Below are 17,670 nucleotides of genomic sequence, written 5' to 3' on the forward strand. Positions count from 1 at the left end.
GTCTTGTTCACGTGGAGATTTTTTATTTTTTTTTCTCCGCACAGGTACTGGGCCGCTGTTTTCTGACTGTGATGCAAGTGCATTTCCAGTTTCTGTCTCAGGCCCTGCAGAAAGTGCAGCCGGTGGCGCAGTCGTGCCTTGCGGAGGCGCTGGCGCAAATGCAGGAGCGCTGCTCTGGGGCTCGCAGTCAGCCCGGAGCGCTCGGGGAGCTGGACGAGGCGGCACGCTCATGGAAAGGAGCAGCAGAGGTATGCAGTGCAAAGGAAATGTACACACTGGAACGCTGCTGGAAACTTATGTAATATTAAGTACACTATATGGACGACAAAAGTATTGCGATAACGATGGTGTTTTGCGTATGATTTTCAGGCGACGGCGCGTCTACGAGAGCGAGGCCGTGATGGCTGTCTGGCTGGTTTTCAGGTGCAGCAGCTCTTCTGCTCCCACAGCCCCTCTCTCCCCGACCAGCAGCTCAAAGAGCTCAACCTGAAGATAAACAGTGCTCTGCAGGTCAGACCTCCAGCTTCACTGTGCTTCTGTTCAGTTGTTTTTAGGGTTGTAAAAAATTCCAGGAATTATCAAGACTGGAAACTTTCCATGGGAATTAATGGGAAGAATTGCAGGTTAGTCAATAACAGGGAACTTAAATGAAGTTGGAAACATCATGCGGGATCATTTTAATTAAAACAATCAGATTGAATGGAATTTCAGTTGAACTTCTGCACATTCATCAATCACGTGCACACAGCACACTTACTGCAGAGCCACTGAGGCCACGCCCCTTACATGCACTGTGTATTCCTCTATAACATAATGTTTGTATATTATACTGTTTATTTACATTTCTAATTGATTCCCATAAATTCCGATAGAAAGTTTCTTTAAAGTTTCCGGAAATTTACCACCACTTTGCTACTCTTGTTGTTTCTAATCAAATACTCAAGCACAAGATGTTTTGATTCCTGTCCCTTCAGCTTCTGATGAAGTTCAGGCCTAAAATTGATGTATCTGAGATATATATGTATAAATATGGGATATCACGGTGGCTCAGTTCACGAACAAATAAATATAATTAGAGTTTTTTTGCTTTATATTTCACCAAGTTTTACAACAAATGAGCACAGATGCTTTAAATTGTGTTGAATTGTGCAGGCATACAGATCTGCGCTGGACTCTCTGGGTCACTGTGAGTACGCTCTCAAAGGAGGCTTTCACCTGAAACCCAAATCTATCGAGGCAGCGTTACAGGTACGAACAACCGAATCGCCAAGATGTCACAGTGCGTGAAAGAGGTCGACTGACTTTACCGATGGCTGGGTTGGGTTATATTTGCCAATTAATAAAAAAAAAAAATCATCATAACACTCTCTGTAAATTATTAGTGGACTTTATTACGAAAACTTTAAATCATGACTCATGACGGAAATAAATATATTAATTCATAAATAAGATAAATATTAAATTATAAATAATAAATCTTGAGATCTCTATGCAGCACAGTATATTGTTTACAAACAAACCACATGTGGCGTTAGTGATTCCCCTCTAGAGGCCGCTCTCGTAAACGAAGGGCGACCGGAAGCCGGAAAAACTATCGATATGAATTTTTGCCGATATTTTAAGCAATCGTTGGTGATTATTTGGCAAAATCTATTGAATGGTCGACCTCTAGTGTGTGTCATAACTATTGTGTAGATGTTTCCTGTGATGATTTTAATTCTGATGTATGTTTATTAATGTTTTAATACTGTAATTGTTTAGAATAAGCCTACTTATTAACATAAATGTGTGTGTGTGTGTAGGGTTGTTGTAGTGAGGCTGAGGCTCAGCAGGCGGGCCGTATGCAGACCACATCTCAGCCACTCCAGTGTGAGTTACCCACGATCCCCCTGCAGATTGGCTCGCATTTTCTTAAAGGAGTCTCCTTCAATGAGTCGGCCGCCGACAACCTCAAACTCAAAACGGTACACACATTTTACATCTGCCTATAGTCTTATACCTCAAGTCTTGATACCGTTTTTTCAGGGAGCGAGACGTCTGAAACCCAGAGCGGCCGAGCTGCATTCCTGTCCTGTCTCGGCTTCGTTATTACGAATTCCTACAAGTGTTTTCCTGCATGCTGACGTCCCCTGGAGCACACATTTTTCTTTTTTTGCATCTTGCATTTTTTTGAAGAAGCATGGGTTTATGTTCCACTTCAGTATTCTTTCCATGCAGATTCCATTGAAGGTTGTGGCTCAACAGTTTTATTTCTTCTCCTTTTTTTTCCAGCCAAAACACATTTGATGTCAGAATTTTGCTATTATCTAAATTATAATCATGCAGTTTAGCATGTGCAAGTAATTACATACTTCTGTCAAACTGATTTCAAAGAGACGCCACACATTTAATTTTTTTTTCTCAAACCTCAGTTGATTTAACATTTTAAATTGTGACAAGTGACTGCTTAGTTTATACATCAACCAGGCATAACATTATGACCACCGATCAGGCATAACATCATGACCATCTGCCTAATATTGTGTTGGTCCCTTTTTGCTGCCAAAACGAGCATCAACAGCATTAACTTGGACTACACGGACCAGCCTTCGCTCCCCACGTGCATCAGTGAACCTCGGCTGCTCACGACCCTGTCGCTGGTTCATCATTGTTTTTTTCCTTGGAGCACTTTTGATAGATACTGACCACTGCAGACCAGGAACATCTCACAAGAGCTGCAGTTTTGGAGATTCTCTGACGTCTCCAGACGTCTAGACGTCACAACTTGTCAGACTCGCTCAAATCCTTACGCTCGGCCATTTTTCCTGCTTCTGACACGTCAACTTTGAGGACAAAATGTTCGCTGCCTAATAAATAAATCCACCCACTAAAAGGTGGCATGATAAAGACCGCCCATAAACTTGCTCAATCATTTCAATTAACCAGGGAAATTTATTGAAAAGTTTGTAAAAAAAAAAAAGATAAGTTATTGTATTGTTTTACTGTGATGCTCTGCAGTGGCTGAGCTGCATTACTGGGAGATTCATCGTCCACTGTTTTCTTTCATGCTTCATTTGTCGGTTTGTTGCTTTCCTCTCCCTTTAAACGTTGCGTGTTTAAGGAGGCTTTCATGCGTCGTTAAAAGGAAATCCGCCGTATTTAGGGTTTATAAGCATGCACGTGTAAGTAGTAATAAATCTGCATTACAGGATCGTTTGAAAGATCAGCTTGGCCTACAGAAACAGTGAAAGATAGATAATTGGACCAAGTGCCTTTGGAGGCCATGTGGTGCTAAAGCTGAGGATTTCCTTCCTTGCGTTATATCTGCTGTAGCTAAATAAGCAGTTTTTGGGATAAATATTTTTTAGTAAATATCCCACATCATAAACCTTTTGCAGTTGAATCGTCATAATAGAAGGCGTGTATTGTCGGTTTTCTTACGTCGGATATCTTACCTGTGTTTTTTATTTTTTTTTGCTTTTCAGCGCACCATGTTACAGCTCATTAAGGAGGCATCTGGGCAGAACGGTGTGTCTGCACACGACGACTCGCCTGTGACCGAGGTGCTGAACCTGGTGTGTCCATCCACCTGGAGAGGAGCGTGCAAAACGGCCGTGCAGTTGCTGTTTGGACAAGCAGGACTGGTGAGACCTTTAGCATTAAAGACATTTGTTTTGTTTTTTTTATTTGTACTAATGAAATCCAAACCTGCAGCTGTGCAAATATAAAACGATTATATAGAGATTTCTAGATACTTACAACCACACCTCATATTTTCCTTCATCATCTATGGCTTAGGCAATAGGACTTACGTAAAATGAATAATACATTGGCACTAAATACATTAATCTCTAAACAGATTTGTGTATGTGTGTGTGTTAGTGGTCTTCAGGGTCATTTTGGTTGTGAGGATACACCTGCTCTATAAATAACAATAGAGCACTTCCTGTCCAGCAGGAAATAAAGCCCTGCTCCCTTATGTTGCTCTGTGTGAGGGGAAAACCACTGTCTCTTTCAAAGAACTCTGTACATGTGTCTGTGTTCATGGACGTTCTCCAGAGAATGGGACGTATTCCGATAGGCATCGGTGAAACCTGGACCTGATTACTCTTATATACGCTGTGTAGTAAAAAATAAATGAGTTTTGACCAGAGTTTCTTTGGTCTTTGAGTCGTCATTCTAGCAGCACTGGGCTTTCTCTGATGTCCTCAAAGTGAAAAACGAGCGCTTTTTGTTGGGGTAACAGTGTAGACCAAACATCAAAGTAAAAAATGGAGTATTGTTGATCGGATATGATGTGTTTTTAGTGTGATTAAAGACTTGGCAGCTTTGGATTTTTCCAAGTATTGAATTGTTTTTTTTTATTTATTGAAATGCTTTTAGGGCTTCGAGCGCTCAGTTGCTTATTGTGGTCTTGTGTGGGAGTTATGGAGGTCACGTTCATGAGGAGGTTTGTATGACTGTTCATGTGGAAACATGGGGCAGTGTTTGATAAGTACGACATTAATTCATATCTGGAAAGGAGAAATTTACAACAAAATATTTTCCCCTTATTTAGTTTGTTCCTTATAATTGTTTATCCTTGTTATTAATTTATTCGTTTGATTATTTATGCTGGGATGGATGGATGGATGGATGGATGGATCAATCGATCGATTGGTTCTATTCATTTTTGGTGAGGGGATGCAAAACATAAAATCGCTTGTTGTTTTTTTTTTTTTTTATTGACTCAATTTATTTTTATTAACATTTGTGAACATCAACGGTTTACATTTTTAAAACAATTTTACATAAAATGCTTGTTTGGTTAAATAATATATAAAATAATATTTGATACAAATAAAACAGAATAAATCAAATAATTGCAGTACACTTTTAATTATATTTATTAAATTGCCCCAAATAAAAATTTATTAAATACATTTAAATTAATGGAAAATGTTAATCAGTAATACGTGTGTGTGTGTGTGTGTGTGTGTGTGTGTGTGTGTGTGTGTGTGTGTGTGTGTTGAATTTTCTACGTAACTGTTCTACGTATTTCAGCGTACTTTAACCAAATGCCTTCGTTTCATCAATCCTTTGTTCATTCACTCCCTCGACATGTGGAATTGTCCGAATTTTCTTCTTTTTGAGAAATTCTTGAAGCTGGACATAAAACACTAAACAATTCATATCGCTAGCGTTAGCTGCTAGCCAGTTTCTGGTTAGCGAGGGAAACCGCCATGTGCTGTGACATTCTGAAGCAGAAACTTTCTTCCTCAATTCAGAAACTGAAGTTTTCCAACATGATAATGACCCCAAAGTGGCCAAGTATGTCTACAGATCTGAACCCTATTGAGCTCCTGTGGGGGATCCTCAAGCAGAAGGTGGAGGAGCACCATGTGTCTAACATCTAGCAGCTCTGTGATGTCATTATGGAAGAGGGTCCCAGCAACAACCTGTGCGGACACAGTTTTGACATGTTCACTTAACCCATTTACTTCTATCATAACCTCCACTATTTTGGGAAGATGTTCCACTAAATTTTGAGGCGTTTAGTTGATCTCAAAGGGTTCCAAAACAGTTAAGATCTAAGCTCTTTAGCAGGAGATCTTCCTCTCCAGCCCATATGGGCTGCATATCTTAATGGAGCTGGATTTGTGCACAGCGGCAGCGTCATGCTGAAACAGGTTCAGGTCTCCTGGGTCAAGAGAAAAGGAAGATTTCATGCTACTGCATTCAAAGACGTCCTATACAATTGTGTGCCTTCGGGTTTTTGGTAACAATTTGGGGAGGAACCACATCTGGCAGGAAAAGTCAGTTGTCCCAATACTTTTGTCACTGGTTCACTGGATTAATGCTGTGTGTTTGTGTATAACGTTGTTTTCTCCATGTGTGTTGGTGTTTTGTGTGCAGGTGGTGGTAGACACGGCTCAGATTGAGAATAAAGAGGCATACGCTCCACAGATTACCTTAGAGGGATCTCGGGTCGTAGTGCAGGTTCCTTCCACATGGTGAGTACAACTGCTCATAATTATGGAAATGTTTTGCAGCCTTCAAAGCTCAGCGCAAATGTTTCTGCTTCATCTGAGCCTGTTTTCTCACTGATTAGAGAATAATCGTGCACGTATTTGTTTAATCAGAGTCAGTTTGGATACGTTTCGTTTACTTTTCTCTGTCAGAACGCAGTCGGTTTTGTCAGAAATTCTGCACACTCACAAGGTCCATAAATAAAAAAAAAAGTTTTTTTTCTTCCTCTGGAGATGGACCAAAGAAGAATCCATGCACCTTAAAGGGTCACCTGGAGCATGGGGTGACATTACCTCTGACCTCTAAGCCACACCCACTCACTGATTCTTGAGCAGTTCATTGAGCAGGAATATGCAGCTGGGCATGAACACACATGATCTTTGAGTTTTCTCCGACCGCCGGTCTCAACCGGCTCGCAAGGAATTTGCACAAAATTGGTCGGTGTGCTTTTCAAAGCGTCCTTTCTACCATTTTATGAAAAATTAATCAGCAGCAAGTCTAAGCCCGTTTCGTCCTTTATTAAAGCCACATTGGAATGTTGATATGAAAGATATACCTTTTATGCACAAATCTTTTTTTTGTAGTCAGCTGGTTGTATGTGGATTAAATCCTGTAGGTGTCTGAAGGAGGATCCAGCCACTATGTCTCTGCTGCAGCGCAGCCTGGACCCGGAGAAAACCCTCGGCCTGGTGGACGTCCTCTACACCACCGTGTTCGACCTCAACCGCTGGAAAGAGCGCAAGTCAGTTTGTTGCTGTTGTATTAGTTGTATTATATCAGTGATATTACTTTATAATAATAAAAATATAAGATTTGGGGGAAAGAAACCGAAATCCTCAATAACTGCCCTATATTATAGAATATGTAATTACAGCATATGCCTTTATTTTTAAACATATCTTGCGTTCAGAGTACGAGATCAGAGCTGGTCATGATTTAAAGAATGTTTGTGGAGCCCCCGAGTGTATACTTTACTTTACCAGGCCATCTTAGATGAGAAATTGGATGAATTCCAGTCTAAACATATTTCCTGCGAGCGAAACCGTGTTTAGCTCTTTAATCAGACGCTGAGGAGAGATTTTAATTTAGTGTCCATCGCAAAGAAGCTAAAGTCCGCAATGCTCTTTCTGTTGAACATATCCAAACCATATGTGAAGGTTTGTAGATAGTTTGGATTTATATAGAGAAGTTCTCTGGAGAACATTTATCCCGCATAAAGGCGCTGATGTCCCTGTTTCTGGGTTCAGTTTTTGAAAGGAGGTGCTGCAGCTAAAGAAATCACATCACATATATATTTTTTTATTCTTGATGTGTCTGCTGTGCGCTCATCTCATTTTAAAAAGATTTCTTTCCCTCAACCCCAACCCATCGCTTTTTTTTCCAAAATACACAGCAATCTGCTTCCTCAGCACTTTTAGGCAAGTTTAGAAACCAGGCCAGAAAGGAAGCTGATTTATGTGTCTGTTTGAGGTCATTGTTCCTGCCTTATATCCCAGAATCCTTCAGTTCCCAAAACCGTCTCCGAGAACAACTTCTACATCGCGTTTCCTTTTGAGTGAACATGTAATTAGTGATGCCTAGGGGTGTTTTAAAGATGTTATTGTGAGATGTTAAAAAAGAGCGAATATCAGCCTTATAGCTCCTGTAACGTCACAGTTAGGGTTGCAAAAGTCCTTTTAATACTAAACCCTTTCCATTGGAATTAATGGGAATAAAGTAGGAATTTACAAAATTGCAGGTTCACATGGAACTTAGATGTAAAATCTAATCAAATCTTGCAAATTTTACAAAATGTTTATTTTTGTATGTATATGATTTCTAATTCCAAAATTTCTAATTAATTCTCATAAATTTCCTTAAATTCCTGGTAAGTTTTCATCTTGGAATATTTCCAAAGTTCCCCAGATGAAGTTCTCACTGAAAGTTTATGTAAATCTTTCAGAAATTTACTGGGAATTTTGCAACCCTAATCATAGCGGACTTTGAAATAGAATCTAATATTATATTTAACACACACACACACACTGTTGGTAATATTTATCAATATTATCTAGAATAATCAGATTGCATTACAATGCTCAGAACTATTGGCACCCCTGATTGAAATGTAAAATTTGTACTCAAACTAGAATGAAATATGTACCTTTTGTCTAACAATATTGATCCTCATTAGAACTTCGAGTTGTCAGACTGCAGTACTCAGGAACTCATTACTTCCTTTAAACATGACCCATTTTCCTGGGTACACATGTGAAATCCCTCAGTTATCAGCTTCTATGGGAGAAACCGAAAGAATTTGGAGGCAAAATTAAAACTTTCCTTTATGTTCAAGCTTAGATGCCTATAGAAATCAGAATCTATAAATGATATTGTATTCTTTATATGATCAGGCTGCAGTTTGTTTAGCTCTGCTGTAATGTTGTGTGTCCTCAGGGAACAAGCTCTTCCAACCATTCAAATCCAGCTTCAGAGGGACAGCTCAGACTACACCGTCCCTGTCGACCTCCACCCTTGCAACAGCAGCAAGTCCTCCAGTGGCCTGCCCAAGACCATTTCCAAACTGACCTCCAAATTCACCAAAAAGGCTTCGTCCAGCTCTGGAAGTGGTGGAAGCTTCTCTATCCCCAGCACTCCCTCTCGAAGCACGAGTGGCATCGACGATAAGCCCAAAGCACCATCCCAGATTCACCAAATGACCGTGTCGGGTCCCGGTGACTCCAACCAGCACGCCGCCAACGGTTCAACTCCGGAGGAGCAGGGTATGAATCTGCCTACCGACCAGGAAATGCAGGACGTGATCGACTTTCTGTCTGGCTTCAACATGGGCAAGTCGCAGCAGGCCTCACCACTGGTCAAAAGGAGGAACTCGGTCGCCTCGAGCAACGCCGCTGATCTGAAACCACCCGCCTCTGTGGCCCCACCCACTTCACAGGCTCCGGTTCTGCACGCTGCAATCTCGTTGGCTCAAAATCTGCCTCAACAGCCACAACATCAGCAGCAGCAACAACAACCTCCTCCTACACTCCCAACTACCCCCAAACAGCAGCAACAAACCACAGTTCCTCCACAACCACAAGCCCCAGTACAGCCTTCACCTTCTCCACAGACCCTGCAGTTCTACCAGCACCTCCTGCAGCAATCTCAGCAACCCTCTCCCGTCTCACCACAACTCCCCTCACAGCAGCCACAGCCTCTTCCTCCACAGCAGAGGGCCCCCGGAAAGTGGCCCCAGGCTCCTCCGGGCGGGCTCTCGCCCATTGGTCACATGACTCAATGGACTTTGCCTGACCTGAGCTCGGACCTGTATAGCCTGGGGTTGGTCAGCACCTACATGGACAGTGTGATGTCTGAGGTGTTGGGTCACAAGGTACCACCAGGACCACGGAACAACACCTGGCCTAATCGTGAGCAGAGTGAGCAGGGAATGTTCGGGGTGCTGGGAGACACGATGCCCTTTGATCCTGCAGGTGAGTAGATATCTCTTGGGTGTAAAACGTCCTTGTGGAGAATGCAGTTCTTCGTTTTTCCATTTTGAGGGTTTCTAAGATGTGCGTGTGTGTTGACTTGTTCAGCGCCTCTTGACTTTCTGCCAGATCTTTGCAGTGATGAAAATGTGCCAGATTGATTAGACTTAAATGTTGAATCACTCTAACACAATGGATAAAGATCAGCATGCTATCAGATGGTCATGATCGCCTGAATGTGCCTCTGTAGCCTCCGTCGTTTATTCCCTGCAAACTCGGCAGATTATCGCTGACTGGACCGTGGGGTGAAAACACGCTCCATTGTGTGCGTTTGGTTGGTGTCAGGATCTGACCGAACAGTGGGTAGAAAACACACAGTGCAGTAGTTTGTTTGTTCCTTGCTACAATAACACACACTCATGAACAAGCACATCTGCTAGTGATGCTGGTTCGTAAGCAAGAAAATCGAAATCCCTACGATTGCGGAATTTAAGGAATTTCCCAGGCAATATACCCAGGAGTCGTGTGTCATGTTTACTGTTTACAGTAAGGAGCACGTGCTGCAGGTTTGCCCAGGTATATCTCTCAACCTTCTTCTCGAACGTATACTTCTTCTGTAGAGCATCATGACCGAGCCACATGTTTACACTGTCGTCATTCTTTATATATATATTTATATATTTATTAAAAACACAGGGTTTAGGGTTTTAGGATTTTAAAACCCATAAAAACAATATTTTGCAACTAATTGCATTTAGATTAGATTTAACTTTGTGGTTGTGCAGAGAGCAAGTACAAGGCCAATGAAATGCAGTTATCATCTAACGAGAAGTGCCAATATAAATATATAAAAACACCAATCAGGCATAACCTTATGTCCACCTGCCTAATGTTGTGTTGGTCCCCCATTTGATGCCAAAACAGTCCTGACTCATCCAGCATCAACAGCATGAACTTCTTTAGCATTTTGAGCTACAGGAGCTTGTCTGTTGGATCGGACCACACGTGTGAGCCTCGGTCGCCCACGACCCTATCGCCTGTTCACCACTGTTCCATCCTTGGAGCACTTTTGATAGACACTGAACACTGGAGACCAGGAACCCAAGAGCTGCAGTTTTGGAGATGCTCTGACCCAGACGTCTAGACGTCACAATTTGGTTTTTTTTCAAACTCCTTTAAATCCTTACGCTCGCCCATTTTTCCTGCTTCTAACATGTCAACTTTGAGAACAAAATGTTTACTTGCTGCCTAATAAATAAATCCACCCACTAACAGGCGCCATGATGAAGAGATCATCAGTGTTCTTCACTTCACCGCTCATAATGTTCTAATGTCAATGTTGGGTACATATGTAAAGATAAACACATGCCAATTGCATTTAAATGAGCTGAATAGACTTGCTATCTGTGGTATATCTGTTGATAGTGTAATCCATATTAGGGCGTTATGACAATAATCCCACAAAATAACTTAATGTGAATGATATTATATAGGTTTACACACAAACTGGCAGCAGATAAAGGTATTTTATATGCAGGTTAGTCCACGAGTTACGATGGTTCGACTTACTATTTTTCGATCTAACAGTGGTGATGAGACAAAAATGTCATTAATTACAAAATACCTTTTTTTTTTTTGCAAATTGAATTTTTACAAAAAAAACAAACAAAAAAAAATGTTTTGCATGGCAGGTAAAATGTAGCCGTGCATATGGGGTGTGATACTTTGGGATGCTGCCAGGATAAGAAGTATTTTTAAAGTGCCATACTAAATATACAAAATATACAAAAGAAAAAAAGACATGCATTCAAATGTAAATACAAATATATATATATATATAAATCATAAATTTTAATTAATTTCAGATTACTCTTAAAAGGTAAACACACTGTATGTCGTTTCCTTTTTGATTTAGTTTAAAATGAACCCAAACATTAGAAACTTTGTCTCTTTCTTCAGCCTGAATTCTTTGGAAGCCCGTTTTCGTGGCATAAAAAAAAAAGTTTGCCTAATTTTTACTTTTTTGCTTGCAATTCCGGCGTTTTTTCTTGTAAACATCCGAAATTTCTGGTGCATCCGCCGGTATCCATGTTGTGGGCCTGAAGGGTGACGCTCTGGGTGTATGAACGAGGCTCCTCTGCTTCATCTGTCTTATTCCGTCTCCTCCTGAGCTGATTGTTAGACAGAGTTCTCTTCAGGGTTCAGAGGCTTCGTTAGATACCATGCGATTCTGTTGCTTTGTAAACCTTTTTATTTTCAATGTGTAAAACTTTCTGCCACTACAAAGGAGGGGGGTGACGCTGCCCGATTGGCTACAAAAAACTAACTCGGAATTGAGAGAGAAAAAAAATCAGATTTGTGAGAAGAAGAAGAAAAACCACCTCTATTTAATGTGGCAGAAACGGACTTCCATATGAATCTTTCCCTCGTGGTTTAGTTTGACTTTCTGTGAGAATGATGAACTTTTCATAACATCAACCGAAACAATATAAAAAACAGTAATGTATTGTTGTTTGTTCTATTCTTTAATAATGAAGTAACATCTGTAGCACTCAGTGATGCTTCTTTGTCTTCTTCGCACTCGTTTGTGTCCCGGGTCCCGTGGGAGTGCAGCTCTCTAGTACAGAGTTTAGAGGGTGGTGCGTCAGTAATAACGGTCCCTGCGAAACGAAGTGCTCCGTGTGTAGCTAAATGGACGAAACGAACATTTTTGTAATCAAGTTATTTTGAGGAATTGTTACAACCCTACGTTACAGTAGTGTAAATTGCTCTGTTGTTAAATTATTAATAAATCACAGTATATAACCCCATACTGATCACCATCATTTAAGACTCCTGGGTAGGCCATGTCTCGACTGAAGATACAGTAGTGAAGTTACTATGGTTTCATCGGAACGCATCTCCATCGTAAGTTGAAGACTGCCTGTATTATATTAAATTTTTTTTTCCCGAAATGTATTTTTACAATACCATGTTTTACCACAGTATTGGAATTTTATATCACCATATAAGCCTGTGTATTGCTTTTACAGTTAGTTGTGTGTAGGTCTGAGCTGACGTTGGTGCTTTTGATCCTCCTAAACCTTTTAACTTTAATAATGAGAGTTTCATTTCTACCATTGTAACATATGATATACAAGGGGACCCTGGACTGTGTGTGTTCAGAGTGAAGTTGTTGTGTGTGTGTAGTGTAGTGTTTATAATGGCTCGTTAGGAGTGGGCACATTATCACAAAGTGAGATTTTGATGGCTCCTTTGTCTGTTTGTGCTGCGCTGGGCAGCTTTGGATAAAAAAGACTTGAGCAAAAGAGCTGAGTAGCTGAATCGCTCTGTCTGCACAAAGACATTTTATCATTTTAACTGACTGATGCCCCCGTCTGACCATCTGTGGTACTACATTTCACGGTTTTTTTTTTTTTTTTTTTTAAATCTTTTGCTCACAGTTGGCTCAGATCCAGAGTTTGCGCGTTACGTCGCCGGGGTCAATCAGGCCATGCAGCAGAAGAGGCAAGCACAGCATGTCCGTCGTCCTAGCAACCCCCGTAGCAACTGGCCCCTCCCAGACGACCAGCACAGGACCTGGTCCCACCCAGAATACTACAGCGAGGGGTGAGGTTCTACAGAAGCTTTTAAACACACACACACACACACACACACACACACACACACACACACACAGAGAATCATACCATAATACAGCTGTAGTATATGACAGCTAAATACAAATAATCTGCAATAAAATCCTCAGTGAGGGGGACAAATAAGTGTTTTTTTTTTTTTTTTTTTTTAGAGCGGATCTTATCACAGCACTGAATTACAGGACAAATTCTGTGGCTCTTTATACGATCATTTTAATGTTGTGCGAACTTAACAGCAAATAAAGTACACTATATTGCCAAATGTTTGTGGACACCTGGTCTTAAGTACGGTATGTGTTTTTTTTTGAGCATCGCATTCCACGTTTAGTCCCGATTTGCTCTTATAGTTCGCTCCACTCTTCTGGGTAGGTGTTCCACTAGATCTTGGAGTGTGCTTGTGAAGATTTGTGCTCATTCGGCTACAAGGGTGTTCGTAAAGTCAGATACTGATGTAGGTGAGGTGAGGAGGTTGCAGTCGGTGTTCACATTCATCCCAAAGGTGTTCAATAGGGTCAGAGCTCTATAGCAGGAGATCTTTTATGCCAACCCATGTAAAGCATATCAGCATGGAGCTGGCTTTGTGCACAGGGGCATTGTCATGCAGTGACAGGTTTGGGTCTACCACTGAAATAACCACCGAGCAAAGTGCAGCAATATTCTTAGCACTAGTACACGAGTTATACAACTTGCTGAGCTCTTGGGTCTTATACACTGAAAAGTGCAGCTTAGTGACAGAGTTTTGTCTGTGAGCAGGGAGGCCGTAAACAGTACCTGGTCCACCAATCAGGGCGACTCCGCCAGCTCCAGTGATGAAACCTCCTCAGCCAACGGGGACAGCCTGTTCTCCATGTTCTCTGGTCCTGATCTGGTAGCAGCAGTCAAGCCAAGAAGGTAAAAAAAAAAAAACAGCACACAAACAAACCACCATCACCAGAAACAACACTGTGTCCTTATGAGTGAATTTCCAAACTCTGAGAAACCCTGGATCTATTTTAGGTTCATATTTTAAGGAACAGCTCAAAAGAAACTGATAATTGGAGCTTGTAGTATTGAGTATTATTCCATTATTGTAGAACTGTTCCTCAAAAGGTGTAGAACCTCAAAGTAAACATGCATAGTTCTCCTGAGCTTTAAAGGTGCATACATAAGGATAGTATTTTTTTCTTCTTTGTATTGAACTGTTATTGAAGAACAGTTCAATAACGTTTAAGGTATATTATCAGTCATTGAAATTTTAACTGTGTGTGTGTGTGTGTGTGTGTGTGTAGGAAACACAGCTGTGGTGAGCCGGAAGTTTGTACGCTGCCCTCTCCTCCTCTCCACCACGCTGGTGATGATAACCAGGTAGGACTTGTTTAATCGGCAGATGTGTAATTAGAACCTAAAAATCATGCTTGAGTAAAAGAATAGATACATTACTGCAAAACGTAATCCATTCAATAAGTTGAAAGTCACCAATTATAATATGACTTGACTGAAAATTTTAGAGTAGCTGATTTGAACAGTATTCAGGTATTTGACTTGTATTGAACGTAGGCTCAGAGATGCACTAGTCCTCAACACTGCTACCCGTTAGTGAAAAGCCAAAACCTTTTGATTTTTGAGGTTTAATTTCCTAAAAGTACAAAATCGAATTGTGCACATGAACACTAGAACAGTTTTTAGTATTTAATGAAAAAATCTAATTAAATCATTTGAAATAAAGTAGAACCAAATATTCAGAGCTGAATGTGATCTGATGCACCTCTCAGTCTCAACTAAAACTGGTTCGCAAAGTTATTGGAATTGATTCTAGCTCTTTTTGGATGCAAAATTAGTATAAAAAGTCAGTCCCAGGCATCAGAAGTGTTAAGTAGCCAAAAACCCCCCGACTTAAATACAGTAACAAAGTACATTTACTCAAAAACTTTACACTGCTGTTAATGGGTAAGACTTGGACCAGGTTATTACTGGTCATCGAGGTACTTGTACACTGATGTATTATAACAGAGGAACCGTGTCTCGAGCGCGCCTCAATGTTAAATCCTCTCAAAAAGTGTGATGTGTCAGTCATTAATAAATCATTATAACTGGTGACAAATTGCTGTGGTACAAACAGAATAAAGACGCATGCGTACACGCTTAGTTCATTAACAGTATTTTTTTTTTTTTTCTTTAATTGCAGGACAGTAAAACTAAAACATGGCCTCCGAAAGCCCCGTGGCAGCACTCCACCCACTCAAACACCATGCCCAATCCCAGCTCTTCCCTTTATCAAATGACAATACCTTCCAGCCAATGGGGCGAGTCCATGCAAATGCTGCAGTCTCCGGTTTGGTCAACAGCCAATGAGTGCTCTCCTTCCAGCGGCCTCTCATCCGGCTTTCCTTTCACACAGCAGCAGCAGCAGCAGCAGACCTCGCAGCATAAAGCTCTGAGTAAAGGCTTCAAGAACTTCCCTCTGAAACCCGAACACCGGCCCTCGTACCTGCACCAATACTGACCCCGGCCTCCGCCCCGCACTTAATCGCTGTTCTGAGTCCGGGGAGCGATGACGTCTAGGGCTTTAAATAAGCTATAGACTGGTCTTAGATCAGCGGTTAAGGGTTTCGCATTATGCCACGGTTGGAGTCGGTGCTGGTGTAAAGACTAGGTGCTGCGGATTACACCATCTCTCCATCTAAATCAAGGGTCGTGACAAACACGTGAGGTCGGGTGGAAGGTGACTCCATCCCACCCCTGCTCATGTGATTAAGAACACGCCCGTAGCTGACACTTTACTCCAGACCGCACTCTGATTCCTAATTTTGATAGTCCTTTAGACGAGTGTGTTTTTATAGGCCAATTTATATCGAAACATTGTCGCATATATATATATATATATATATATATATATATATATATATATATATATATATATATATATATATATATATATATATATATATAAAATTTCTGTCAGATCCACGCGAGGCCCCCGGTTTTCCTAAACTGCCATCCACGCCGGTTTTAGTGCATGATTCCCGCTTTCAGCAGCTAGTGAAGTTGTTGCTTCTGCTTCACAGAATGGCCGAATCGAAAGATTCCCGAGACGAGAAAACAGCTTTCGCCGGGAATTCATGAGTTTCCAGGCTGCCTTTAGATTAGTAGGGAGCGGATCATGTGACGTGCATGGCCACTTAACCGTGTGCGTGTGCTTGCATGTGCGTACGTGTGACGACTTACGACGGGACGCAACCTGTGACCGTATTGTGTCGGTAGGGGGGTTAATGGAAAAAAAAAATGAATAAAAAGCTGTAACTGCCAAATCTCGTGTTGGATCACATAGACTACAGCTCCCAGCTACTGTTCCATAGCGTGTACATGAAACAAAAAGAAAAATATTAATAATTCTTTTTATGAAGAAGCTTTGAGCAGGCTCAGCAGAAATAGAATAATCATAGCAGAGGTGTAATTTGACAAGAAATACACTACTTTTTTCAACATCTGATAGAAGTTTAAAAAAAACGGACGTTTGCGGTAAAGTCATTCGACGACGTGCCATTTTCAATATTACTAGCACTTGCGTATTTTTTTTTTTTCCCGTCCTTTCTTTCTTTTCTCCAACCAAGGCGTTGTTCGGTCAGTTAGAAGGTGCTTGGTGGGAAAAAAAAAAACCCTGAAACCTTTACAGAGGACACGAGGCTCGATCCTGTTCCGTTCGTCGTGCGCTCGATTCGTGTTTCTCGGCGACACGTTAACACTAAACGCCATCGTCACGTTCGTTCTTTTGAAATACGATATATTTCTTGTTAAAGATATTGACAGTATTAATCTTATTTTTGTATTTTCTTATATATTATACCATTACTGTATATGTTTACGTGATATAGGCTTATTAAGTAAAACCTTACATATATATTCCCCCCCAGATGTGAAAAGCACATTTTTTTTTTTTTTTTTTTTGGCTGAACTACCTACAGAAAATTAACTCCAATTATCACCACAAACACTAAAACCCATTATTGCATTGGGGTGGTTTGGTTTCTTCCTCTTTTTAACCCCTATTGTTTTTCCCCCCCCCAGATATGGGCTGTGTCACATTTAATCCGCCCCGGAAATTTAATTTTTTGGTGCCGTTTTGTGGATGCCAACGTTGCCTGTATTTCTATGACATGACCATGTTTTCTGAAACTAACATACTTTAACATGTTTACAGAGAATCATTTGCTGTATATAAAATATATCTTTTTATAGTTCTGTGCTTTGCACAATCAAAAACATAGGGGTTGTTACGCTCGGTCTGTGTTCTCTTTCCCTCTCACAAAACTCTTGCAGCCTTTTTTTTTTCCCCTTCTTTTGTTAGTTCTTTTTTTTTTTTTTTAAGACCTTGGACTGTAAACATTACCATTACTCAGCTGTCAGAAATGGTTTACTAGCAGCTTGACTGATGATGAAAGTCGGGGACGATATGGCGCGTGACGTGACATGACTGTCGGATGACGTGAAGAGGGTTCGCTTGGCTTACGTTGCTTATTCACTTAGAGCTGGCGTCTGAATCTTTCCAAGTGTACCAGCAATGCAAAAAAAAAATAAAAATAAACATAATATAGAACGAGTCA

The 17,670-nt window shown here is 40.9% G+C and overlaps 1 protein-coding gene and 1 long non-coding RNA gene across 2 annotated transcripts in view; one reads left to right on the forward strand and one right to left on the reverse strand.

The window, feature by feature from the left end:
* The window catches only part of LOC124395463 (granule associated Rac and RHOG effector protein 1-like), a 42,706-nt gene extending 25,040 nt beyond the window's left edge, over nucleotides 1–17,666 (forward strand). Inside the window, 12 exon segments of the mRNA XM_046863964.1 lie at nucleotides 45–248; nucleotides 370–510; nucleotides 1,153–1,248; nucleotides 1,803–1,964; nucleotides 3,465–3,623; nucleotides 5,875–5,972; nucleotides 6,605–6,730; nucleotides 8,422–9,455; nucleotides 12,896–13,061; nucleotides 13,844–13,981; nucleotides 14,359–14,434; nucleotides 15,255–17,666. Coding sequence (XP_046719920.1) covers nucleotides 45–248; nucleotides 370–510; nucleotides 1,153–1,248; nucleotides 1,803–1,964; nucleotides 3,465–3,623; nucleotides 5,875–5,972; nucleotides 6,605–6,730; nucleotides 8,422–9,455; nucleotides 12,896–13,061; nucleotides 13,844–13,981; nucleotides 14,359–14,434; nucleotides 15,255–15,572 — 2,718 coding nt within the window. The 3' untranslated portion in view covers nucleotides 15,573–17,666.
* Nucleotides 11,957–13,024, reverse strand: LOC124395466. The gene is made up of 2 exons (XR_006927632.1): nucleotides 12,894–13,024; nucleotides 11,957–12,139 (listed from the first exon to the last, which is right to left on the reverse strand). It is a non-coding gene; the product is annotated as an uncharacterized LOC124395466 (long non-coding RNA).
* Nucleotides 17,667–17,670: the final 4 nt, after the last annotated feature.

Source organism: Silurus meridionalis, chromosome 13 (assembly GCF_014805685.1).
Source record: "Silurus meridionalis isolate SWU-2019-XX chromosome 13, ASM1480568v1, whole genome shotgun sequence".
Taxonomy (NCBI): Eukaryota; Metazoa; Chordata; class Actinopteri; order Siluriformes; family Siluridae; genus Silurus; species Silurus meridionalis.